We start from the raw sequence: 27,550 nt of genomic DNA on the forward strand, positions 1-27,550 counted from the left end.
CAGTGTTCACCCGACGTCGATCGACACTGTTCACCCGACGTCGATCGACACTGCTCATCACCGTCGATCGACACTGTTCATCCATCGTCGACAGAAACTGTTCATCCGACGTCGATCGACACTGTTCACCCGACGTCGATCGACACTGTTCATCAACCGTCGATCGAAACTGTTCATCAACCGTCGATCGACACTGTTCATCAACTGTCGATCGACACTGTTAATCCACCATCGACAGACACTGTTCATCTGCCGTCGACTGACACTGTTCATCTGTCGTCTGACACCACTTGTTTGGAGGCAGAGAAGGTGGAAGTTCTCATACTTAAAGTTGACGAGAATGGGATGCTAAGAGACGAAGAAGGTCGCACTCGCAACAGCACAGAACAATTGATTAATGCAGAGGGTGCTGTAATCCTTGATGTGATTGATGTTGCTGAGACAAACGACTTTGATCTGAACCGTGAATGGTATGAACAGGAAAGTGTGGACCCTTTCCGAGGTCTTCCTTATGAAGATCCCAAAGACCTTATCAAAGAACGTGAGGAGCTAGCCTCTGCAAGCGAGCATAATGAAGTATATGTATACCACATTATCTGCAAGATCTTCCCCTATTCTCTATCTGGAGATGCATTTATCTGGTTTAGTCAGCTACAGCCAAGATCTTTAACCTGCTGGGAGGACATTAAGACCGCCTTCCTCAACAAATTTCTCTACAGCAACTCGACAGAAGGAGTTTGATGATATATTGGACAAGATGATTAAAGGCCAGGAGAAGGAATTGATGTCTAGTTTCAGTCAGACGTTGGGTATAGTCTACACTGAGCCGAATGAGGAATCTGAGACCATGAACGATCAGATCGAAAAGCCAGACATTGAGGTTCAATGGACAGATGAGTTCGCGCGAAGAGAAGAAGCTGACATTAGTGACAAGACCTCCACGTCTATCAACGGTACGACCTCAACGTCTACCGACAGCAGGACTTCAACGTCTACCTACGGCACGACCTCAACATCGACCGACGGCAAGACCTCAACGTCGACCGACGGCACGACCTCAACGTCGACCGACGGCACGACCTCAACATCGACCGACGGCAAGACCTCAACGTCGACCGACGGCACGACCTCAACGGCGACCGACGGCACGACCTCAACATTTACCAAAGGTACAACCTCTATGTCGATCGACGATATAGAAAAAGAGATGACCATGGAAGATTTCTTGGACCTAGAAGAGTTCTTGGAGTTGGAGTTAGAAGAATTCTTGGAGCTGGAGGAATTGCTTGAAGATATGGATCAGAATTCGAAGAAGAAGCTTGATGACGATCAGAATACTTCGAGAGGAGATCTGGAAACTTCAACAAAGGCTAGCATCGGTTGACACCAACCTGATGAGATCGATCGACACACACCCTGCATCATCGACCAACACCCACCCTCTATCATCGTTCACCATCTACCAGATAGCATCGACCTACACCCACCCGAGAGCATCGATCGACACCCGTTGTTGGACGAACCGCACGGTTTCATAGTTGAGATGGAACCAATTGAGGAAAGAATGCAAGAGTCTGAAGCCTCACACAATGCTGACTCCAAACATCAGAGACCACTTATATGCACAGAAGAAGCTGCTGGGCTTCACAAAAGAGTGAAGAGGATACATGATCCTGTGAAGATTGTGGTTCCATGCGCTGTGGTTGAAGTTGAATTTTCTATCCCACCAGATAGAAGTATGCAGTTAAATCCTTACAATGGGGTACATGATGATCCTCTACATGCAGAAGCTTCTCAGAGAGGATTGCGATTAAGAGATGAAGTCGATAAGGGCACAGCAGAAGCAATATCGATCAACACCGACCGGATACCATCGAACGACATCAACAAGCCGGCATCGATCGACGCTACCACTTATCCATCAATCGACACTGGACGCATATCAGAGCAGAAAGAGTTCGATGTGTGTGGAAATCTTAGGGATGGAGATACCACTACGCGATCAGACAAGTCTATGGGAAAGAAGATGAGGAATTGGAAGAAGAGAAAAAGGATCATGGGTGATTCTCAGTTATCATTGATTCTTCGCTTCTCAGATGGTGTCAGGAAATCCAGAGTGCGCAGCAGATGCTTCTCACAACCATTTGCAAAGCCTCGAGCGCTCCTTATTGCTGAGATGATAGACAAAAGAGCAGAGTCTATGGAGGAGGTTTTCACACAAGAATGATAAGTCTTCAGAGAGCAGACATTGAGACGTGTTTTGGAGCATGTTCTCTTTCTCATTCGGACTAAATCAGATCTCCAAAGTCAAGCTAAATGACTATAACAAAGCGTTGAGTCGGAGGCAACCCACTATTAGGTAATTTCTTTCAGTTTAGTTTAGATCGTTACTGATTAAAGTTTTTATTTATTTCAGGTCAAAAGGAAAAAAAAAAGATCCGAGGAAGACGAGTTGGCACGAGGATCGACGATGGTTGCGCAACATCGATCGATAGAGCTTCAAGAGTATTGATCGCCACTTAACTGTGTTGGTCGACACTCATATCAAAGTCAGTATACCATTTTTTCTTGTTAAATATTGTTCTTATGATTTATTTCCCCACCAATCTTAGACTGTATAACACTAGAGATAGTGTTGTTTAAGTCTGGGAGAGGTTCTACTAATATTGTGTTTTAGTTAGCTATTTAAAAAAAATAAAAAAAAGAAGAGAACCAAGTAGACGATCTCCGTATCGACCGACGAAACACTGCCAACATCGATCGACAAAACATCACCTGCCGCGACCGATATCAACACCTTTACATCGGTCGACATCCATTCCGGTCTGGTATATCGTTCTTACTTGTTAAATTATGTACTTATGATTATTTCTCACAATAACTCTGACTAGATATACACTGGGGATAGTGTAATTTAAGTCTGGGGGGATGTTTACTGATATCAGTGTGTTCATGAGTCTTATCAAAATGTTTTCAAAAGAGTTTTATTGAGTCAAAAAAGGGATAATGAAGTTATTAGATTTTTGCTTGTTATCTAACTACTCTTTAGCACCATTCTAGACTTACTGATTGCAGATAGTACTAAAGATACTAAAGTGGATCAACCTCTCAACTATCCACACTTGCTGAGAATGTTTGAAGGAAGCAAAGCTGACCTCCAACACTAAACCTGACTCAATTGCTTGTCTTGGGGCTTGGTATACATGGGATCAGATTCTTCAAACAAGTCTGGGAGGTAAATCCTTATGCAGATTTATCGCTCTCTCTCTCTCTCTCTATTTCGAAATTTAGATTATTAAAAAAAATAAAAAAAAATAAAAAAGAAAGCAAAAAAATAAAATATAAAATATATATATATATATAGTTATAGATAATAATATAGGTAAAGGATTCAAACAAGACTTGGTGGCTACAACCATTAAGGCTTAATTCATAAGAATTCTATAGGTAAAGGATTAGAACAGGACTTGGTGGCTATAAACATTAAGGCTTGATTCACAAATAATCCTAGGATATATGTCAAAAGGAAGTGAACAGGATTTGGTGGCCAAAACCATTAAAGCTTGATTCATGGAAGCCTGTCCAATCTTGGTCAATGATCTTGCAATATAAGCAGACTTTGACTGAGAGAGAAATTAGTAGAGAGAGAGGAAAGAAATTCTTATTTACCTACAGGTCCAGATACTTGTTTGAGCATCCTTGCATCATGTGATCAATACTCCCAAGGTAAAGCCTGCACTTTTATTTATGTTAAGAAATGAAGTTGGTAGAGGGGAATGTCAGACATGATTTGCTAAGTTGTTGGCTAAGTGAATTTGGTTGCTAAACTAGGATATGGTATAATGTGCGATTAGGACTTCTTAGATGTGGATTGCAATATTGCAGAGGTGATGATTATAAGTTTTAAATCATGTGAGTCCCTACCGTTTTCAAACCTCTTTCAGAGGCACTGCCCGTCTGTTTTGCTTGAGGACAAGCAAAAGGGTAAGTCTGGGGGAGTTGATATACCATGGATTTTACCCACTTTCAGCCATGGTATATAAGTGATTTTAAAACTGCACAGACGCATCAGATGTCTAGCTATGTATGGAGACCTTCCCATCGTTTTACACAGGATAGAGCTATGAGTTAGCTTTCCAATGCCACCAGTTTGAGGTCAATCAGCATCCTGTAGCAGAGGTTATGCCCGTTTTACTGAAGAGTGGTCAGCCTGCCTCACGAGAGGAAGCTGTCGAGGAGATGAAGGACTGTCGATCGATGAAACAACATTGATGTCGGTCGACAGTGATGCCAGAATATGGTCTGAGCATATTTTATGACCGACTGAAGCCCAGAAGCAACCACAAATTACCAGAATACACTTGGATGACCTAAAACCCTATTTATGTGTTTTATAAACCATTGTTGACGGCTAAGCTTTCTATTCTATTAGTTCTCTTAGGTTAGGAGAGAAAGGAGGAACTCCTTCAGAGTCCTCATGGAACTCTTTTGGTTTTTATTATCTATTCTATTGCAGATTTATTTCTATTCATCTATGATTTTCTGTGACAACTTCATGTCTGAATAGATCTACCTGTTAGGTTTAGGGTTCAGATAGGTTATGTGAGATTAGCCCCAAATATAAAATTGCCAAGTTGTGTTCATCATTGAGTCTGTTCTTATTGCTTGTTCTTGAGTAATTAACCTGAACTTGATCATAGATTTATTAAGCACAAGCGAAAGCTTGGGTTTTTATCTGAGTTGTCTTCTCTGAGCTAGGATTTAGGGGTGGGCACTTCGGTTATTTTCTCGGTTCGGTTTGGTTAGTTCGGTTCTAGTATTTTTCCAATTGAAATAAACCATAGTTAGTTTGGTTGGTTCGGTTTGGTTTGTGTTCGGTTCGGATTATATTCGGTTCGGTTTGTATTCAGTTCTGTTGGATTTATTTTTTGGATCAGTTTATTTAGATTCTTCTTAGTTAGGCATAAATTACGTAAACATAAACTATGTGAACTAAATTCAATATAAAACTGAAACAAAAACCTTTAAAATGTCACATAAAAATATATAAGAATTAAAACAAATGAAAGTTAACTAAAAAAAAAAAACCCAACATCATTAGTAATGTATTTTATATCATTATTAAAAAGCTTGCAATGAATCATCTTCCATGTGACGCTGTGGAGATGAACTTTTGTTTTTAATAACATTTTCTTTAGGTTTTAGGCTTTAGGTTTATATTTAACATCAATGTTTACATATATAAGAATATAAAGATAAACACTTTTCTATTTTTTAAATCAAATATTATAATGATTACATAGTTAGTTAGAAGAATATATGTTAATAAATGAAAAATGGAAAATACGTGATATGGTATTAGAATTTTAGTATATTGGTATTACTAATATTTTTAATTTAAATAATCATCGGTTTCTCGGTTCGGTTCGGTTCGGTTTAAAACCGAACCATTCGGGTTGGGGAAATATTCAACCGAATGGTTTGAAATAGGTTTTGGTTCGATTTGAATCGGTTTCGGTTCGGTTTGAAATAGGTTTTGGTTCGATTTGAATCGGTTTCGGTTCGGTTTGACTCGGTTCGGTTCGGTTTTTTTGCCCACCCTAGTAGGATTGATAGAAACAAACGAGAATTGATCTAGAAACCCTAGTGAACATTTAATCAACCCGCGCTAAACGCTTACTAGAAGCGTGTCGATCGATTCTCCTAATGAGATATCGATCGACATGACGAAAGGCGTATCGGTCGATGCTCCTATAGAGACATCGATCGACGCTTTCTAAGATTCGACATCGAGAGTTGAAGGTCTTGGATCTACTAATAGATAATGTACAAATTAAGAGATGATCGGTTATTCTAATCGTTGAGTTCTATAATATCAAGCTTTAGTCTCTATATCATTATAATCCTGATTTCCTGAATAGAAACCCTAGATCTAGCAAACCAACCTTCCATCAAACCCTAGGTTCAACTTGTTTACTGCTTTATTTACTGTTTTGCTATCTTTCTTTACCGCTTTAAACCTATTAGCCTAGCTTAATCATATAACTATTAGATCTTTTGTGTGCCCTAGCTCCCTATGGATTTCCTAAGTACCACAACTCGACCTCTTATTTCAGAGTGTATAAATCACTCCTTAGAGTAATTTGAGTGATATCATAACGAATGGGGAAGATGAACCACAGACGAAACGCCAGGATCGTAGATCGACACATAGATTCCAGAATCCCCATTGTTTCCCTTTTCCGTGCTTGAGAAAACGAAGAGCCCTAATCTAAAGGAGATCCTAATCTAAAGTCGACATCATCGAAGAAGGAGAACGTCGTGACCTTGTTTGTGAATTTTTCAAAGCCCAAACGTTCGAGCCTATTAACATAACAAACAAAAGCAATATTGAAGTCCATTAGAGAGATAGACACGTGTCAGGCTCTCAGTAATCTATTTACTTACGTAGATGAAGGAGAAGAGAGTCACACTTTTCTTTATAGTATTCGATATAGCTATTCTTTTGGACGTTGTATTCTGAACAACAACAAAATTATGAATTGTATGTTTGTATGAATACATATTTCTTTAGAAAAAACAAAAAAAAAAGTATACATTTTTCAAATAAATGTTTGATATAGTTTTTCATTTCTTATATTGTATATTTCCATATTATTTAATTTTTCTTATATTATAGGGAAATTCTTTCAAATAGATATTTTTAAGTTTTTGTCACAAAATAGCTTTCAATAAGAAAAATGACCAAAATAGCCCCTTTTAATTTAATATTTATTTTTTATTTTTAAAAATTTGAAACTCTATCCTCAAAACCCCACCCCTTAACTCTAAACCCTAAGTCTAGATTAATTAATCGTATGGTACAAATGTATTTTTACTGTTTAATAAAACTTCATTTAGTCATTTTTCTAATTGAGAGCTATTTTGTGATAAAAACTTAAAAATGGCAATCCTAAGAAATTTCTCTATATTTTATATTTATTTATTCTAATTTTCTTGCTTTTATATCAAATGGTAATATTACTATTGATTTTTAGTGTAATATTTCTATTTCTTATATTGCATATCTGGTTATTATTTATTTAACTATACATTTTTCAGATAGATGTTTAATTTAGTTTTTCTATTTTTTTAGTGTATATTTTTTTTTGATGAAATTTGAAATTTATTGATCAACAATTTGAAATTTTTACAAACGATTAAAAGTTGTTAAATGTCTAAGGTGCATACGAAAAACAAATCGAATACTAAAGAGTAACTTGAAACCATCTTCTTAGCAACCCTTCCAATTTGTGGCCATGAGTGTATCGCAAAGAGCAGATGCGGTTTCGAACTGCCTTGTCTATGAATCTTCTTAATTGTTCAGTCTGGATCCCTCGTTGCTGATGATGCCTTGAATTTCTTTCCTTCCAGATGTAGTACACGGTTGTTTGGAAAAGCATCCTTGCGAGGATTGAGTCGAGGCTTTTTCCTCCCATAGTACGTAGCCGATTGACAGTCCATTCCCAATCTGGGTTGATGTTCCGTCCAACAAGTGGTCTAGCCAGAGATTCCCATATCGTGTAAGAGTATGGGCAGGCGAAGAACATGTGATCTCTTGTTTCATTTCTCTCTCCACAAAAGCCACAAACCTGAATAATACCCCATGTTCGCATACGATCTCCCGTTGATAACCTGTTCCTTATTGACAGCCATGTTATGAAGGAGAATCTAGGAACCCCCTGTGCGAACCATACCACTTTACACCACTCAACGTTACTTCTCCTCTCTCGTAGTTGATCCCAAGTCCTGGTTGCTGAATACGTGGTCATGTAATCATCAACCCCATGCTTCCATAATATAATATCGCTACCTGTCCCAGGGGAGGGAGGAGCCGCAGCTAAGATCTGGTCATAACGCTCCCGGTACCGCCGACTCCTACGTCCTCGAATGTTCCACGTATTGCCCGTCGCTGCATCACTGACTTTGGCATGGCGTGATATACCCAGATATGTGGCGCCAACCGCTCCTGTAATATTAATCAATTTCCCAATTCCAAGCCAATTGTCAAACCAGAAGTAAGTAGTCCTACCATCCCTGATATCAATTCTAACAAACTCATAGGCCAAATCTCTTAGTTTCAGGAGCTTCCTCCATATCCAAGATCCATTTTGTTCTCCCCTCACATCCCAAAAGGAATTATACCTGAGCAAGTAATGTGTAACCCAACTTACCCATAGAGAAGCTGGTTTTGTGAAAAGTCTCCAAATGAGTTTTAGAGCAAAGGCTCTAGCTGTGTCCTTGAACTTCCTCACACCCAGACCACCTTCGTCCTTAGGCAAACAGAGATCCTCCCAACTGACCTTAGCTTTGTGAGTTTGTGTAGGTGAGCCCGACCAGAGAAACGCGCTGCACATGCTTTCGATGGTGTCATAACACTTGGCTGGTAGGATAAAAGCCGAGCTCCAGAAGTTAACCATGCTTGTAATGACCGACCGGATCAGTTGTAGTCTTCATGCAAAGGATAGAAATCTGTTGGACCAACACAGCATCTTTCCACGAATCTTTTCTATAAGCGGTTCATAGTCATGGCTGGAAAGTGTCTTCGTTGTTAACGGCATTCCTAGGTACCGGATGGGTAAGGTACCGACACTGATACCCATAGAAACCGCAGTAGTAAGGAGAGCAGAGATGTTTCTTCCTGTAACATAGATGGACGACTTAGCTACATTTATGTGTAACCCAGAAACTGATGCAAACCGGCGCATTACACCCAGAATACCCAAGAGCGAGTCCGATGTGCCGTTGGTGAAGACAAGTATGTCGTCCGCAAAGCACAAGTGAGTGAGTTTGACATCTTGAAACTGCTGATGATAACCAAATTCACCTGCATCTGCAGCTTTGTTGAGCATTTTTGATAATACATTATTTAGGATGACATACAAGTAAGGCGAGAGAGAACAGCATTGACGGATACCCCTGGCACTCTGAAAAAAATCCTCCAAACTTCCATTCACATTGATAGAAAATGCGGCTGTGGAGATGCATAACCTCATCCAGTGGACAAACTGAAGAGGCATTCTCATTGCTTGGAGCACGGAAGTAATGAAAGACCACTTGACCGTGTCAAACGCCTTAGATATGTCAAACTTGATAGCACAATTTTCCTTGTTCGTGCTCCTGTGGTATCCAGTGACCAGCTCAGAGGCGAGTAGGACGTTTTCTAAAAGTAGACGATCTGTTATGAATGCACACTGGTTTGCTTCTACCGCATCCGGAAAAATGATCTTTAGCCTATTGGCTAGAACTTTGGAGATGACCTTGTAAAGCAGATTACAGCAAGCGATTGGGCGATAATCCTTTAGAGTCTGTGCAGTAGTTGTCTTAGGTATCAGGGAGAGTATGGTTGCATTCACACCAGCAGGCATGAATCCAAATATGAAGAATGATTGAACTGCCACAATGAAGTCCCTTCCGATGATTGGCCATGCTGCGATAAAAAATTCTTTTGTGAACCCATCTGGACCTGAAACTTTCCCATTTGGAAGTGAATGAAGCGCCTGTTTGATTTCCATTGGTGTGATAGGTCGAACCAGTGCAGCTGAATGATCACCAGGACACCTATAGGTCAGTAAATCTTGCAGAGCAGCTACAGAAATTACCTCGCTATTCGGATCCTGTCCTTGTAAGAAGGATTGGAAATATGAGACTGCCTCTTTTTTTATATCAGGTAACGAAGTGAGAACTTCTCCGTCAGTCGTAACAAGTCTTCTGATTGTGTTCTTTGCAATCCTCGTTTGAACCATATTGTGGAACACCTTGGTATTTTGATCTCCAACCGATAGCCAGCGAACACAAGACTTCTGCTTGTAGAATTTTTCATCCACTCGAGCTAAGGCGTTCCATCTGTCAGCTGCTTCCGCCGCCCTTGCAAAGTTTCCAGGGGTTGGGTCTAATAGTGCTATGTTTTGACATTCACACAGCCTGTCATAAGCATTCTTTGTACGAGCTGGTAGATCACCATAGTGCGTTTTGTTCAGCTCCCGCAGAGGCTGTTTCAGGAGCTTAAGTTTCCTGTGAAAACGTGAAAGAGCTGCTCTAGAAGGGAACATCGGTTCCGTTGTATCCCAGATTCGCTGAACTGTTGGCAGGAACTCGTTGTGCTCAGTCAGGTAGTTGAAAAAACGAAATGGTTTTCTAGCATCATTAACAACTCCTGTCGTACGGATCAAACACCTTGCATGATCTGAGATTCCACCAGCATCAAAGTGCGCAGAGGAGCTTGGGTATTGACTCATCCAGCTTTGGTTAACTAATGCTCTGTCCAGTTTCTTTCCGATGGGGTCCTCCTCTCGATTGTTCCACCAAGTAAATAAAGCTCCCGTATAGGGAAGATCAGTAACTGAGCAGTCCGCCACTAACTCCTGAAATTGATACATACCCGTCAAGTCTCTACGATACTCCAAAGCTCTGGAGTGCTCACTTGAAGCTAGTGTTTCATTAAAATCGCCAATCAAGATCCAAGGAAGCTTCAGGTGACCATAAGCATCTTTTGTGCCTCTGAGTTCCTCCCATAATCTGGTTCTTTCCACTGCAGTGTTATACGCATTTATGGCTGAACAAATATATTGTTCTCCGGTGGATGGATTCTGAATAGCACAAGTGATCACCTGTGCACTCGTGTGCAGTTGTGTGACTACAACTTCATCCGTCCAGCAAAACCAGATTCTCCCCAAAGGATGATATGCGTAGTTTGTAAGAGAGTTCCATCCCGGCATAGCAGCATTCATACACCACTGATGGTTTGATTCCTGGACTCGTGTCTCAACTAGGCAGCCATAAGAAAGCTTTTCCTCCTGTAACCATGATCTGAGGGCTCGATGCTTGCGTGGTAGATTGAATCCACGCATGTTCCATGCAAAGAAAGAAGTCATAACTTCCTACTGGAAGTTTTTTTTGACGTTCCGTGCCTGCCACCGTTGCTCATGTCTTTAGAACTAGTTACTCTCCCCCGAAGTTGCCTTGGCACCGATCCATGTTGCCTACTTCTCGATGCAACCTGCAATTCCTTCTCTTTTTTGCCATCCACTATATTTCCCCGAAACTCGCCCTCTTCAAATTCCGTTCCACTTTCTTCTAAGCATGTCTCCTCCTCTTCATCGATGTCCTGTAAAGGACTAAATCTTGACGGGGATATCATAAACTCCTTTTCTCCTTTCCCATCGCTTGATGCCTTCACTCCTTTTCTGTTTACCCACACGTCAATTGTATTGGTCTTAGAAAGCTCCTTAGATGATTCAGATATCTTGATCGCTTCTTTCTCGTCTGAAGATGCGACAGGTGTAAGCTCTTCCAGGTCCTTAATTAGATGCTCCATAGCGTTTCCCTCCTTAGGAATTGTCTCCACTACTTCCACAATCCCAGTCTCTTCCCCTCCACTTATCTTATCATCCTTCACACCAATTTCCTTGCTACCCTCCACTTCTTTGCCTTTGCCTCCGACAGATATCCCTTCACGCGGCATGGAGGCATAGGTAGTTTCCCCTGTCCTCTTACTCAGGATTTTAATCTCCTTACTCGAACAGTCCTGTCCCTTATGTCCCCACCTGCAGCAGACATTGCAGCGGGGAGGGAGCCAAGGATAATTGACTTCGACTTCGTGAGAAGCTCCAGCTTTGTCCGTGAAAGTGATCTTTTCCACCAGAGTCTTACGTAGATCGACTTCCACTAGGATTCGGGCCATGTCCAGCCTCACACATTTCTCCGTGTTCAGATGCAGTTTCACAAAATGTCCCACTGCCCGAACAAGGCACTTCAGTCCTTTATGGGAATAAAGGGTGTTTGGTACTCCTCTGAGGTCAACCCAGAGTGGCATGGCTGACAAGTCTGGGGGATGCTGAGCAGACTCTGGGGACCAGACATTAACCACCAACGGAATATCCGCTATATGCCAATACTTCCTCTGAATCACCCTGTTTCTCATCTGATCATTTTCAATTCGGAACAACACAGTATTCTTCGCAATAAACTGGACATCAATCTTGGTACCCGCCTTGGGACCAGTCCAAATACGATTGACGGTTGCGTGAATTGAGCCCACGTGGGGAGCATCTCCAATGAAGTAGCCCACTACGAAACTTTTCCAAAGAAGCTCTGCCTCATCAAAGATCGCATCTGGAATTTGCAGTGTTGCAATACCATCGACAATGTCAATAACCGGTTCCGCTTCTCCTCTGCCGGCCAGGTCCTTCGACCATGGGGCTGATCGGGCCCGCTCTCCCTGTTTACCTCCGTTCCTCCCTTCAGCTTTTTCTCCATGGTTCCCGATCAGAGATTTCTCCAGGTTCTCCCCACCATCGCGTCCCTCCGAAGCTGCACCTCCGTCAGTTGACTGAGTCGACAGAGCAAGAGATGATACGCCACTCTCGTGTTGAGTCTCTGAAGCTCCGACACTCTGCGCAGCTGGAACTGGTAAAGAGAGCGTCGTCTCGGTCGCCTGAACATCATCTCCCGTCGTCGATCTTAGAAGATCGTCTGTTTCCTGAAGATCGTCTGTTTCCTGCAGTGACACCTCTGTCGGAGCTTTAGCATCGCTCGATGTTACGCCTGGATCTTCTGTCGTCTCGCTAGGATCTCCAAGCTCAGACGCGATTGGATCTCCCGGAGTCGTCGTTGGATCGCCCGTGAAGTCGCCCTTGATGTCGCCCGTGATTGACGCCATAGATGTCTTTTCGCATATATTTTATATATATTCGTATTCTATTGTATATTTACTTACTGCTTATCTTTTCTTATTTTGTTTGTTTACTTATTCTAATTTTCTTGCTATATGAATTATAATATCATTATATATATTAAATGTAATATTTTTATTACTTATTATTTGTTTTTCTTATATTTTATATTTACTTATTATAATATGTAACATTTCTATATCTTATATTATATATTTACTTATTATTTATTTTTTCCTATATTGTATATATATATTTACTTATAAAAATATTTGTAAATAATAAAAATGTAAAACAATACCATTTTCAGATAGATGTTTAATGTAGTTTTTCTATTTCTTATATTGTATATTTATTTATTTTTTATTTTTTCTTATATTGTATATTTACTTATTCTATTTTTTGCTTTTATATCAAATGGTAATATTATTAATATATGTTTAATGTAATACTTATTTCTTATATTGTATATTTATTTATTATTTACTTTACCTTACGTTTTTCAGATGTTTAATGTAGTTTTTATATTTCTTATATTGTATATTTAATTATTATTTATTTTTATTCTAATATTATGATAGATGTTTAATGTAATATTTTTGTTTCTTATACTCTATATTTACTTAGTATTTATTCTAGTATACAATTTTTAGATAGATGTCAAATTTAGTTTTTTTTTTCAGTTCTCATATTGTATATTTACTTATTGTGTATTGTTTCCTTATATTTTATATTTACTCATTCTAATATTGCGATAGATTTTTAATATAATATTTCTATTTCTTATATGGGGGATTTGCCAAATATGACTCACAACTTGATTTTAAATACAAACTTATACCCAAACTTGAATCAAATGCAAAACTAACCTAAAAGCCTTGTGAAATTACAGTCAGCCTCTTGTGACCAAACAAAAAAACAGAAGTCATTTTACGAATATAGCCCCAGTAAATCGTCTGAGTCGTCTGAGATGCTAGAAGTCTTCTAGACGACTTCCAAGTAAGTCTTCTGATGTGGCTGATCTTAAAAATAATTTTTAAATTTTTAAAAAAATATTTTGATAAGCGAAAAATTAAAATCATGTAACTATAAACAGCTTTAAGTGTTATAAATTAAAATATAACAAAACTGAATTGTTTTCAACATAGATGAGTATAGGTAGTGAATCATGGTATTCTTTGGTCTAGGGTTTGACAACATATGTTGTAGTATTGTATGTATTCTTAGGGTTAGATTTTGGAAAGCTTGAATGTTTTTTTGAAAAATTAAATTTTTACCTATAAGTGTTTATTTTTGTGTATAGTAAACACTTTTGAAGTTTAACTTGATTTTATGAAGTGTTTAGTTAGTTAATTAAGTTTATGGGTTATGTTTAGGGTCTAGACGATTTCCATGGAAGTCGTCTGGTGAATAACTTTAGCAATGTCACGTGTCTTCTTTCGGAATAAGTTTTTTTCGCTGATATGTACGTTCCATGGAACCTCAAAAAAGTCTATTTTATTAGTATAGATATTTTCTTCATTCTTCTACATTCTTTTGTATTCTTCATTCTACAAAACTAGGGTCGGCCCGCGCTACGCGCAGGATTTGATGTATTATTTTTTGCGAAAATTAAAAAAAATTTAACCATTTTTGTATGATCATTTGGTTGGCAGTGTAATACAATCGATGAGTTTCTTGTTTACGCAGCCATCGACAGACGGATTGAAAATGAAAATGATGGCCGCAAAAGTAAGAAAGCATAGGTTGTTTTCTTATATGTAACTACTGAAACATATAGTGCATGTAGGATGTAGGTTGCCTAATAGTTCTCTAAAGATCGGTTATAATAATGTCAACATCAAATATTGGAGTGTTCGCAATGAATTTCTACCGACGTTAGTGTGTGGTGTGAGAGATGATGATAGCAGTGGTTGGTTATTCATTTTTTGTATTATATGTTTTAACGTAGAGTTGTAGGTTGAACTGTAATTGAAGGTGTATAAGTATGTATTATATAGTGGTATTTTAGTTTTATTACATTTTTTTGCCTATGAGTTATATTCGTAAGTACTAACTATTTTGTACATTTATTTTTTTATTAATCTAATGGGCTTTGATGATTTTTTTTTATGTAAATTAACGTATTCTAGAAATATTAGTTGCATTTATTGTAAAGGTTTTTTACCGGTGGTAAATAAATTATGAACAAATTTTCAAAAATAAAAGTAATATTAAGATTAGAAATAAGTATGATGGTTGATTGGTTTTTTTGGTAACTAATGATTTTAACCTTTAATCCAAACAAACACAATTATAAAATTGTTATAAATCCATGATATGGATATGTGGATTGCCATTAACCATCAAGGAGGTTTACATCTGACCCGACTATCCGGTCCGTCTACACCCGTCTCCGGTTCGTCTCATCCGTCCAAGACTAGTCAAGATGAAGACTCATTCAACCGGAGCATTTATGAGCTTTGACCAAGTCTAGATATTTGTGGTCAATATGTAATAAATGTGTAGATACTCTCCTTTGTTGTAAACCCTTGGAACCTCCACTATATATTGATAGTGAGAGCTAATGAGAAAGACACAACTTTCACAACAACACTTCTCTCATATTTCTAACACGTTATCAGCACGATTGTGCTCTCCACCTGAGAAATCTCTCTCAGCCGGCGATCCTCTTTCCGGCCAGCTCCTCCGGTGCTCAGCCTTTGCTCCACCGGCGCTCAGCCTCCTCTCCACCAGGCCACCTCTCTCTCTCCGCCGGAAAACTCCTCTCTCTCTCAAATTCCGGCCAACTCTCACGGTGGTCCTCTCAGATTCTTGTGGTGAAAAAGGTAAACAAATCAAAACCTTGAAATCTATAGAACACCATTATGTCTGAAACAAATCTAGGATCTATATGAATCCATAACTTATAAACAATCTATGGATTTAAAATATTGATCTTGTTTCTATGATCCATATGATCCATATGAAACTTGATTCTAAAAGTATCTTGAATCCATAAAACTTAAAATTCTCTAAAGGTTCTATGTTTCTCTAAAAAACTTATAAACTTATCAAAATACCTAAAGATCTACATGAATCTTGTTTATAAAAACTTATGAATCATAAAATTATTAGAGAAAGCTTAAACCTTTTTGATTCAATCCTTTTGTTTGGCCATTTTACCAGATGTGATAAACATAAGTGTATAATCTGGCCAAAACAAAATTCCATCAATCCCTTGTTGTGCCATTTTCGGCCAGATCTCCTAAAATCAGTCAACCCATCAATAAAATCGAAATTAAAATCATTCATTGCATATCCTTGACTATTAATATTTATTTTGTAACTATCAAAGTTTTAAAAACCTTTTATGATTTTTATAAATGCATAATCGATTTTATAAATGCTTGTTTGAATTTATTAAGTGCATATCTTTGACTGAAAATTATGTCTAAAGTTTTATAAGCCATAGTCTTGTTTTAAAATTGATATGTCATAAGGTAGAATAAAATCTGGTTGAAATCATTTGATCATATTGTTAATTAAACCAACCATGAACAGATTTTATATCATACTGAATTTTGATCACATAAGTTTGCTAGTTAAAATAAAACTTGATCTAGTTTCATCCTTGAACCTGATTCTATGATTAAATTATGAACTGATCATTTGTATACCTGATAGTATCATTTAGTAAATCATTAGATCGAACTTGAATCATCCATGAACTGACCTTTGCATGCATCCAACTATCATATTGTTAAAACTGGACATAGGTATCACATAATTGAAACCAAACATACATGTTCGCATAGCTTTAGCAATGATGATACTAGTGCGTCTGAAGTGGTTCATGTTGTTTGCATCTAAATGATTCACACTGTTTGCATATAGTTAGACAAAATCGGTTTCCATTTAAAATTTAGTACATTTGCTTTATTCAAAATTATAAACCAAGTTTTAACCGATTTTGAAAATCTACTTTGGTTTACAAATATCTTGAACATTATAAAAGTTATTTGTCTTGTCCATGATGCATTTTAATCCATCCATATTGATTGACAAAATTTTATCTTAATGCATATAAAATATTTTCTGAAAATAAAATGCATAATAAATCATCAATCTCCTTGGCATATAAATTCAAATCCTGAATTATATTATGAATCCTTACTCCTTTATGGATATTTGATTCAGATGTCGAAAATCAACAACCTTGAATATGCTTCCCTCAATCTCTCCGGAGATAATTACCTCCAATGGGAGCTTGATACCAAAATCCTCTTAAGGTCCAGAAACCTTGGTGATACTATCACTGAAGGCACTGAGCCATCAGACAAGGATAATTACAAGGCACTTGTTGTCATTCGCCATCACCTTGCTGAAGGTCTCAAGGACCAGTATCTCACAATTGAGAATCCTCTGGAACTTTGGACAGAGTTGAAAACCAGATTTAATCATCAGAAAACTGTGATATTGCCAAAAGCCCTTTATGATTGGAGAAACCTGAGAATCCAAGACTATAAGTCTGTGGAAGAGTATAACTCGGCTTTGTTCAAAATAGTCTCAAAGTTGAAACTTTGTGGTGAGACTATTACTGATGCTGATATGTTGGAGAAAACATTCTCCACATTCCACACCAGCAATGTTGTGCTTCAGCAACAGTACCGAGAGAAGGGTTTCTCCACTTATGCTGCCTTAATCTCTTGTTTGTTGCTAGCTGAGCAAAACAATGAGTTGCTCATGATGAACAGTGAGCTAAGGCCTCCTGGTGCTAAAGCATTGCCTGAGGCACATGCGGCCGTAGAGCCAAAGGATGAGACTCCAAGAGAGTCATACCATGGTCGCATGAGAGGCCGTGGTAGATGGCAAGGTCGTAACCGTGGATTTCAACCACGTGGCCGTGGATTTCAACCACGAGACCATCTTGGTCGCAGCCGAGGCCGAGGCTACAGCCGAGGTCATCAAGCTAACCGTGGGTATAAGTCCGACTTCAAAACCCATGGCTCGAGCTCGACCAAATCTGCTTGCTATCGTTGTGGGATGACCAATCATTGGGCTAATAAATGCAAAACTCCCCAACACCTTGTTAAGCTCTACCAGGAGAGCATAAAGGGCAAGAACTCTGAGGCAAATTTCGTCCATTATGATAATGAGAATGATCTGGACCATGAGGATGATCAAGCCCATGGCAGAGATGGTCATGAGGATTTTGAGACTTCAGACCTCCTTACAAGTGGCTGAATATGAAGATTTCGATATCATATTGCTTTTGTCTTTGCATTTTGAATTCTTGATTTGGCTTTATGTTCTATGACTTTGGCAATTCTATTTATGAAATAAAGTTTTTACTTTATATATATGCCTTATACAAAGTCGAAATTATTAAGAACATAAAACAAAGCCATTAAAACATACTTTAAACCTTATGTAATATCTAAGGTGTTGACTCTTGTCTATTTTTCAGAAATGAAAGAAGACAAGAACCAGCTAGTAGTGGATAGTGGATCAAGTCACACTATATTAAAAGACAAAAGATATTTTGTTAACCTCATTTTAAAGAGTGCCAATATCAATACTATAGCAGGCACGGCCAGCCTTATTGAAGGCCATGGCCCGGCTCACTTAGTGATGCCTAAAGGCACGCATTTAGAAATTTCTAATGCATTATATTCTCCTAAATCAAAGAGAAATCTGTTAAGTTTCAAAGACATTCGCATGAATGATCTACATGTTGAAACTAGGGGCGAGGGAAAGAAAGAATTCCTCTTGATTTATGAAAATGCCCAAGGCCATAAGAAAGTCCTAGAGACTATCCCTGCTATATCAATAGGCCTCTATTGTGCCAATATAAAATCGAGTGAGGCTAACACTTCAATTCCTAATGAGTTCAGAGAAGCCTTTAAACAATGGCATGAAAGGCTTGGCCATCCTGGCAGATCCATGATGCGCAAAATAATCTCGAGCTCAACTGGCCATTCCTTGAAAGATAGGATAACTATCCCTATGAGCATTACATGTATTCCATGCTCACAAGGAAAATTAATAATAAGGCCATCACCTGGAAAGGTGAGTAAGGAAACATTAAACTTTCTGGAAAGAATACATGGTGATATATGTGGACCAATACACCCACCTTGTGGGACATTTCGATATTTTATGGTCCTCATTGACGCATCGACCAGATGGTCGCATGTTTGTCTATTATCATCTAGAAACTTAGCATTGGCAAGACTATTGGCACAGATCATAAGACTGCGAGCCCATTTTCCAGATTTTCCACTAAAGACTATACGTCTTGACAATGCAAGTGAATTCAGTTCCCAAGCTTTTAATGATTACTGTATGTCCATGGGGGTAAGTGTGGAACACTCCGTGGCACATGTACATACACAGAATGGATTGGCCGAATCCTTCATTAAAAGAATCCAGTTGATTGCTCGACCATTACTCATGAGGTCGAAGCTACCAGTATCAGCTTGGGGACATGCGGTATTACATGCTGCTGAATTAATACGCATAAGGCCATCCAGTGAACATAAATATTCTCCATCCCAATTACTCTCGGGTCATGAGCCAGACGTATCCCATATCAAAACATTTGGATGTTCTGTGTACGTCCCTATTGCACCACCACAGAGAACAAAAATGGGACCTCAAAGGAGGATGGGAATATATGTTGGTTTTGATTCTCCAACCATTATTAAATATCTTGAGCCTACTACTGGAGATTTATTTAAGGCCAGATATGCTGATTGTCATTTTGATGAATCAGAGTACCCAACATTAGGGGGAGAAAATAACAAGCTGGGCAAAGAAATTGTATGGAATCAAACATCCTTATCATGGCAAGATCCTCGGACTCAATCATGTGATTTAGAGGTCCAGAAAATAATTCATATGCAAAAGCTAGCTAATCAATTGCCTGATTCCTTTGCTGACCCGAAAAGAGTGACTAAGTCCTATATACCAGCTTGTAATGCACCAATAAGTATTGATGTCCAAGATGGACACAATCAAGTGGCTACAGAGTCTAAAGCACGTCTTAAGCGTGGTAGACCAATTGGTTCCAAAGATAAAAGACCTCGGAAACTAAAGAAAGGTGCAAAAGAAACCGAGGTCATAGATTGTCCAGACAAGGCCGAAATGGCCATGCCTAAGGTACCAACCAATGAGACTCGGGACGCCGAGCCTCATGGTACTGAAGGTGCTAATGATGAGATCTCAATTAATTATTTAATGTCTGGGACAAGATGGAACCGGAAAGATGTCGACATCAATGATATATTTGCATACCAAGTAGCCCTTGATGTTATGGACTTAGATGAGGATCATGAACCCACGTCTATACTAGAGTGCACTCAAAGATCAGATTGGCTCAAATGGAAAGAAGCCATAAACGTGGAGTTAGAATCATTTAAGAAAAGGAATGTCTTTGGATCGATTATCCGGACACCTTATAATGTTAAACCAGTGGGATATAAGTGGGTATTTGTGAGGAAAAGAAATGAACATGGTGAAATTGTAAGATACAAAGCACGGCTTGTTGCACAAGGATTCTCACAAATACCAGGCATCGATTATGAGGAGACATACTCCCCTGTGGTGGATGCAACTACATTTCGATTTTTAATAAGTCTGGCCATCAAAGAAAATTTGGATATGCGGTTAATGGATGTTGTAACCGCATACCTTTATGGTCCACTGGATAACGAAATATATATGAGATTACCAGAGGGTGTTGAGCTCAAAGCTAATAAAGGTTCTCGAGAAGAACACTGCATAAGGCTGAACAAATCCTTATATGGACTTAAGCAAAGTGGTCGAATGTGGTATAATCGCTTAAGCGAATACCTTGCCAAAGTTGGCTATAAGAACGACCCTATCAGTCCATGTATCTTTATAAAGAAGTTTGCAAACAAAGGATTTGTTATCATAGCAGTGTATGTTGATGATTTGAACATCATTGGAACCCCTGGGGAAATCGCCCAAACAGTTGAATATCTCAAGAAAGAGTTTGAAATGAAAGACCTAGGTAAAACTAAAGTCTGTTTGGGGTTACAACTTGAGTACATAAAAGGAGGAATCCTTGTGCATCAAAAGGCATATACAGAAAAAGTACTCAAGAGATTTAACATGGACCAGGCTCACCCATTGACCAGCCCAATGGTCGTGAGGTCCCTTGGAGTGGACACTGACCCATTTCGTCCTAAGGACGAGAATGAGAATGTCCTGGGTCCAGAAGTGCCTTACCTCAGTGCCATAGGAGCGTTACTGTATTTGGCTAGCCACACTAGACCAGATATATGTTTTGCCGTGAGTCTCCTAGCCCGTTTTAGTTCATGTCCGACCCAAAGGCACTGGAATGGAATTAAACATATCCTACGTTACCTTCAAGGAACTAAGGATTTGGGTCTATTTTATACCAATGAAACCAAAGATGGTTTAGTAGGCTTTGCTGATGCAGGCTACTTATCTGATCCACACCATGCTCGGTCCCAAACCGGATATGTGTTCACTCATGGTGGTACTGCAATATCATGGCGTTCCATGAAACAAACTATAGCAGCCACATCATCAAATCACTCAGAAATCTTAGCCATGCATGAGGCAAGTCGTGAGTGTGTATGGTTGAGGTCTATGACTCAACACATCCGATCAGATAGTGGAATGGTCGAGGACAATGGTCCGACCATCATATATGAGGATAATGCAGCCTGCATTGCTCAACTCAAAGATGGGTATATCAAAGGTGACCGAACCAAACATATACTACCCAAGTTCTTCTTCACACATGAGTTGCAGAAAGCCAAGGAGGTCAGCGTCACTCAAATCCGGTCAAGTGAGAACTCAGCCGACCTCTTCACCAAGTCACTTCCCACCAGCACATTCAGGAAGCTTACGCAGCAGATTGGCATGCGAAGACTCAAGGACCTTCAGTGATGTCCAAATCAGGGGGAGTAATGTGTGTTGTACTCTTTTTCCTGTCCTTGGTTTCCCTTTTTACCACATTGGGTTTTGGGTTTTCCGGGAGAGGTTTTAATGAGGCAACATTAGCACATTACAAGCCCGATATGGTTATGGCATCCAAGGGGGAGTGTTATAAATCCATGATATGGATATGTGGATTGCCATTAACCATCAAGGAGGTTTACATCTGACCCGACTATCCGGTCCGTCTACACCCGTCTCCGGTTCGTCTCATCCGTCCAAGACTAGTCAAGATGAAGACTCATTCAACCGGAGCATTTATGAGCTTTGACCAAGTCTAGATATTTGTGGTCAATATGTAATAAATGTGTAGATACTCTCCTTTGTTGTAAACCCTTGGAACCTCCACTATATATTGATAGTGAGAGCTAATGAGAAAGACACAACTTTCACAACAACACTTCTCTCATATTTCTAACAAAAATGTATTACTAACCAAGCCTTTATCATGTGATAAATTTTGGTGTTGTCCCATAAAATTCTGGATTTTAATATTTTTCCGTCCTTCAGCATAATATTATTGGTTTAATTATATATTACATTCCTATATGTAATCTTTCATTTTGATTTAATCTACTTTCTTTAACGTTTGGTTCTAAGGTTCATTTGTTTTGTGCGATAATTTGGATCGAAATTAGTGGTTATTGATGGATATTGCTTTTTTGTTATTGGTCAGTGCTTATCTCGTATTAGGACCATCTATAGTTTACTATTAGCGTGATGTTGTATGGGCCGTTTTTATTTAGACAACAAAAAAATTTAAACAATATATTTTATATTAAAGTTATGTGTATTCTGGTAAGGTGAAACAGATTTGTCGAGTACATATTTTTGATATTGAGGTTAGATGTTATTAATAACTAAAGCTTTATATAAATTAGTTCACCATGGAGTTATAAAATTAGACAATTGTATTTTCAGTAGTAGTATGTCCTTCTAATTAAGAGAAGACATGACATGTATGTACAATCTAAGTTTATAAGTTATCCTTGGATCTTATATTATACAATCTAAGTTGGTTTTTTGGGAGGTTTTTCAATGTAATAGCAGAATGGAGGCTAAGCTTTTTTGATATTATAATATGATCCTTTTATAGTATCCACAAACCGTATGGTTGTATAAAGGGGGAGAAGCAAATTATCTCAGAACCAGATAACCATTACATAAGTACGGAGGGTGTATGTGTTCAAAAAAAAGTACGGAAGGTGTCTTAGACGGCAAGTAAGTTATGTTCGACTAATACATAGCGTACAAAGGTAAAGCTTGAGTGTGTTTTCACTGTACGGTTGAATGTTTAAGCTATTGTAATCTGAAATGGCTGTGGACGTGAAGTCATAACGAAGATGTAAAGAATCAGTCTTAGTTGCCATTTATTTGTTTTAGAATCATGTGTTACTTCTTTCAAAACGTGTAGATTGTAATATTCATATTTTTTTATGCTGGGTATTTGATTACCATATCCTTTTTGGTAGTATATCTATACATTAAAATTTCTTTTCTTAGTTGTAAACATCAGGAGGGACATAGTGATACGCCCTAAATTAGGGAAGGATCACTCAACCGGACTAAAGGGATTTGAACTCGTCAAAAAGGAGAACTGATGGATTGAAGTATTGAACGGTAATACAATGGGTTGCGGATGGCCCAGTGATACTACCAGACTTCAGTTGGTGCTTGATATGACTCACACGTCCACCAAAAGAAGGATTTCTAAACGTTGTCTGATATGACGCACAGGTCCAACGAAATAGAGATTTGTTTACTCGGAGATAACCTCACCAAGAAACGAAAAGTGTTCTACAAAGAACAAAGAGATAAACTCTAATAAAAAGGAAAAATGAAGGATTTATTTCGTGGCTCCATAGGCCCTATTTATAGGATTACAAGTTGTAGAAATCCAAAGAAGAATGTGCTAAAAACAAGGCATTGAAAATAGAAACAAAGACTTGACTAAATAAAATCTTTGACTGAAACTTGGACTGCCTCTTGATATAGCCACGACCAGGACTTTCAAAAGTGAAGAATATGCTCCTAATATTGGCCAAGACATGTCTCTTTTAGGCCTGGTCGAAATCCATCTTTTTTCCTTAGCCAATTTTTATCGGTTTCTCCAATTGGGCCAAACAAGTCTGTTTTTTTATTCTTTTTTGTAAACCATCAAGCCCAAGACATTCTTGGACATTTAGAACATGAATAATCATCTTTGGCATGATTTAATTGGTCGTTGGTTCATCAGAAAGAAGGTTAGTCATTTCCAGCTTCTCGGGTGGTCTAAATTCGCCAGAACTGAAGATCTCCTGATTTGTAAATGGCATAACTGTCACATATGAACTCTGTTTGATCTGATTCTTCTTTGAGGAGCTTCGTAATTGAGTTGAGAACATTCTCAAAGTGATTTCATGCGTAGAAGCCTTGTGGTTTGGAAGATACGAATCAAACAATGAACATATATCTTTACTGCTTCCCATGATCAAGCAATGCATGTCTGTTTTGCTCGGTGCGCTACCCAAGGGCACATCATTCCCTCCCTTTTGGAAAGGATTTGACCTCAAATCCATTTTACTTGTATCAAAAGGAAATGAATCAGGAAAAAAAGAACCTAAAGAACATGTAAATTTAGTGAAGGAAAATTTTGGAAAGAAACTTCCTTGGAGGTTTGAAATTGTTTTCCTCAAGTACTTCCATCTCCAAATCTCAAACTTATAAGCACGATCTCTGCTTCTGTTCCTGACACCTCTTGAAGACTGATCCTGTTTATCCAGGACACTCAAAACAAACATTAAAATACCAGAATCATATGTGCAAGACAAGTACTTGTTCAGATCAGAAACCAAAGTTTCTTTCCCTAGAACATGTAGCACACGTTTCAGATCATCATGAAGCCTATCAAAGTAAGTGTTCTACACCAGAATGGTGTTAGGGCACGTGATAGCACAATTACTAAAGAACAAATTCAAAACATGCGCAAGTTTCTCAGATTTAGAACACAAAAGATCAATTTCAAACCGAGAATTACTTATCCTAGGATCAGCACTTTTATCAAAGAATGTGTTGTAAATCAGAATGCTTTCAAGGCATGAAATATCATAGGACATTTTCAAAACGTGCCTAACATGATCAGAATTAGAATACAAAAGTTCAAGATCAGATTTCAAAATAGAATCATAACAAAAATCGGTTTTAGCTCTAAGTGATTTCTGTTCCAGCAAAGTCTTAACCATAGATTCGTCCAAGGCACAAGTGGATGCAAAAAAGTTACCAGTGATCAGTGCATATCTATAACAACTCAGATTAAAACTATTTTCTTTGAAGACAAATGAATCAAACGAATTTCTAGCACAAAAATCAGGCAGTTGCAAATCAAGCTCAAGAGACTCTTCAAAATGATCAAAACCTTTGCTATGTTTCAAGAACTGATCAAAACTCAAAACAAATCCAGAATTGATGCCATTGTCATGTTGAAAACGTTTTTGATCAAGAAGTTCATCAGGTTCAAACACTTTAAAAGAATTAAACATGTTTTCAAAAACAGAATCTGAGACACGAAATTCTTTAACCTTGTCAAAACCAAAACGTTTCACATCTTGAGAACTGATCTTAACACACATTTCAGACAGAAAATTAATCAAATCAAGTTTCGCACAGTGCTCTTGAATGTATGTGGTCAAAGGCGTAGGAGTTGTGCCTGGATCAAAGCAAAGATGATTCTCCATGTTGATGGATGTCATGCTTGGTGCTTTCTCATCAAAGGTAGGACCAAGTTCGTCTTCCTCATCAAAGATGGGACCTACGCAATCATCCAAGGGTATCCTAGTATCAAGAAGCGGTCCTTGATGTGGGTAGTCGAATGGCTTTTCCTCAAAATCCTGTGAAAATAGAACAAGACTACTCGGATGCTCCAGTTGCAAAAAGGTTAGTTTTGCAATAGTCTGTTCTTTATCAAACATAAAATCAGGTTCTGGAAAAGGAAGATCACAATTATCCTCACAAATCATCAAACTTTCAATCAGCTCTTCATCATACTCATCAAAAATTGGTAAAGAATCTGAAAAATCTTTTAGATCTTCAAGGTTGTTTTCAGATTTACCTTTGGGCTTTTCATTGATGAATAAGGATGGCTTAGCTACAGGTGCACGTGCGGTTGTGCTCTTCTTTTGGATCTTACTGACGTCTTTGAGGGCTTTCACCACACCCTCCACAAGGTTGTCACAAAACTCTCGGACTTCAAACTGACTGAAAAGCCTTCTTTGGTCAGCTTCAAACATCTTAACCTGAAAATTCTTAACACAAAAGGTTACAGATAAAAATAATCCTCACACTCTCAAGTGTTTATCCTCACCCACACACGTGTTTCTCTCAGATTTAAGTGGTCACACAAGAGTTTCCTCTCAAAGTTCTAAGAGAACAAATCAAGTAACCTGATGGTTTTTCCAAGCAAACAAGGGATGAAAAGAGATAGAGAGATAAGAGATGTGATTTGTGAAATCTGTATTAACCACTCCAAGGCTGGATTTCTCCTCAGCCAGCATGATTTCTCTTCTACCACCTAGCCAACAAATCAAACTTTTGTTTTTGTTTTTTTTTTTTTTTTGATAGATCTTTTTCTTTTCTTTTTTTTGTTTTTTATAGAAGAAAGGCGATAGGTAAGGTAGTGGCCCAGATTTAAGATAGAAAGAAGAAGAAGTATTTGGAAAATGAAAGATGAGAAGATGGATAGATAGTACCAGTTAAGTGGCTCTGATACCACTTGATACGCCCTAAATTAGGGAATGATCACTCAATCGGACTAAAGGGATATGAACTCGCCAAAAGGGAGAACTGATGGATTGAACGGTGACACAATGGGTTGCGGATGGCCCAATGATACTACCAGACTTCAGTTGGTACTTAATATGATTCACAAGTTCACCAAAAGAAAGATTTCTAAATGTTGCCTGATATGACGCACAGGTCCAACGAAATAGAGATTTGTTTACTCGGAGATAACCTCACCAAGAAACGAAAAGTGTTCTACAAATAACAAAGAGATAAACTCAAATAAAAAGGAAAAATGAATGCTTTATTTCGTGGCTCCATAGGCCCTATTTATAGGATTACAAGTTGTAGAAATCCAAAGAAGAATGTGCTAAAAAACAAGGCATTGAAAATAGAAACAAAGACTTGACTAAATAAAGTCTTTGACTGAAACTTGGACTGCCTCTTGATATAGCCACGACCAGGACTTTGAAAAGTGAAGAATATGCTCCTGATATGGGCCAAGACATGTCTCTTTAAGGCCTTGTCGAAATCCATTTTTTTTCCTTAGCCAATTTTTATCGGTTTCTCCAATTGGTCCAAACAAGTCTGTTTTTTATTCTTTTTTGTAAACCATCAAGCCCAAGACTTTCTTGGACATTTATAACATGAATAATCACCTTTGGCATGATTTAATTGGTCGTTGGTTCATCAGAAAGAAGGTTAGTCATTTCCAGCTTCTCGGGTGGTCTGAATTCGCCAGAACTGAAGATCTCCTGATTTGTAAATGGCATAACTGTCACATATGAACTCTGTTTGATCTGATTCTTCTTTGAGGAGCTTCGTAATTGAGTTGAAAACATTATCCAAGTGAGTTTATGCGTATAAGACTCGTGGTTTGGAAGATATGCGTCAAACAATGAACATTTATCTTTACTGCTTCCCATGATCAAGAAATGCATGTTTGTTTTGCCTGGTGCGCTACCTAAGGGCACATCACATAGTATATCAAATGAACCTGACTAATAAAAATGCGATTGTTACAAAGATTAGAAAATCCAGAGTACTTAAATGTTTCAGGGAATTAGGAAGCTAATAAACCGGAGGATGACTATGCATGTATGAAAGAT

General features: G+C 38.4%; 1 protein-coding gene across 1 annotated transcript; it reads left to right on the plus strand.

Moving 5' to 3' along the window:
* The first annotated feature begins 757 nt into the window (after positions 1-757).
* LOC125585895 (cell wall integrity and stress response component 3-like) lies at positions 758-1,384 on the plus strand. Its single transcript, XM_048755609.1, has one exon. The coding sequence runs from the start codon at positions 758-760 to the stop codon at positions 1,382-1,384; it is 627 nt and encodes a 208-aa protein (XP_048611566.1).
* Positions 1,385-27,550: the final 26,166 nt, after the last annotated feature.

This window comes from Brassica napus, chromosome C4 (genome assembly GCF_020379485.1).
Source record: "Brassica napus cultivar Da-Ae chromosome C4, Da-Ae, whole genome shotgun sequence".
NCBI classification, from domain to species: Eukaryota; Viridiplantae; Streptophyta; class Magnoliopsida; order Brassicales; family Brassicaceae; genus Brassica; species Brassica napus.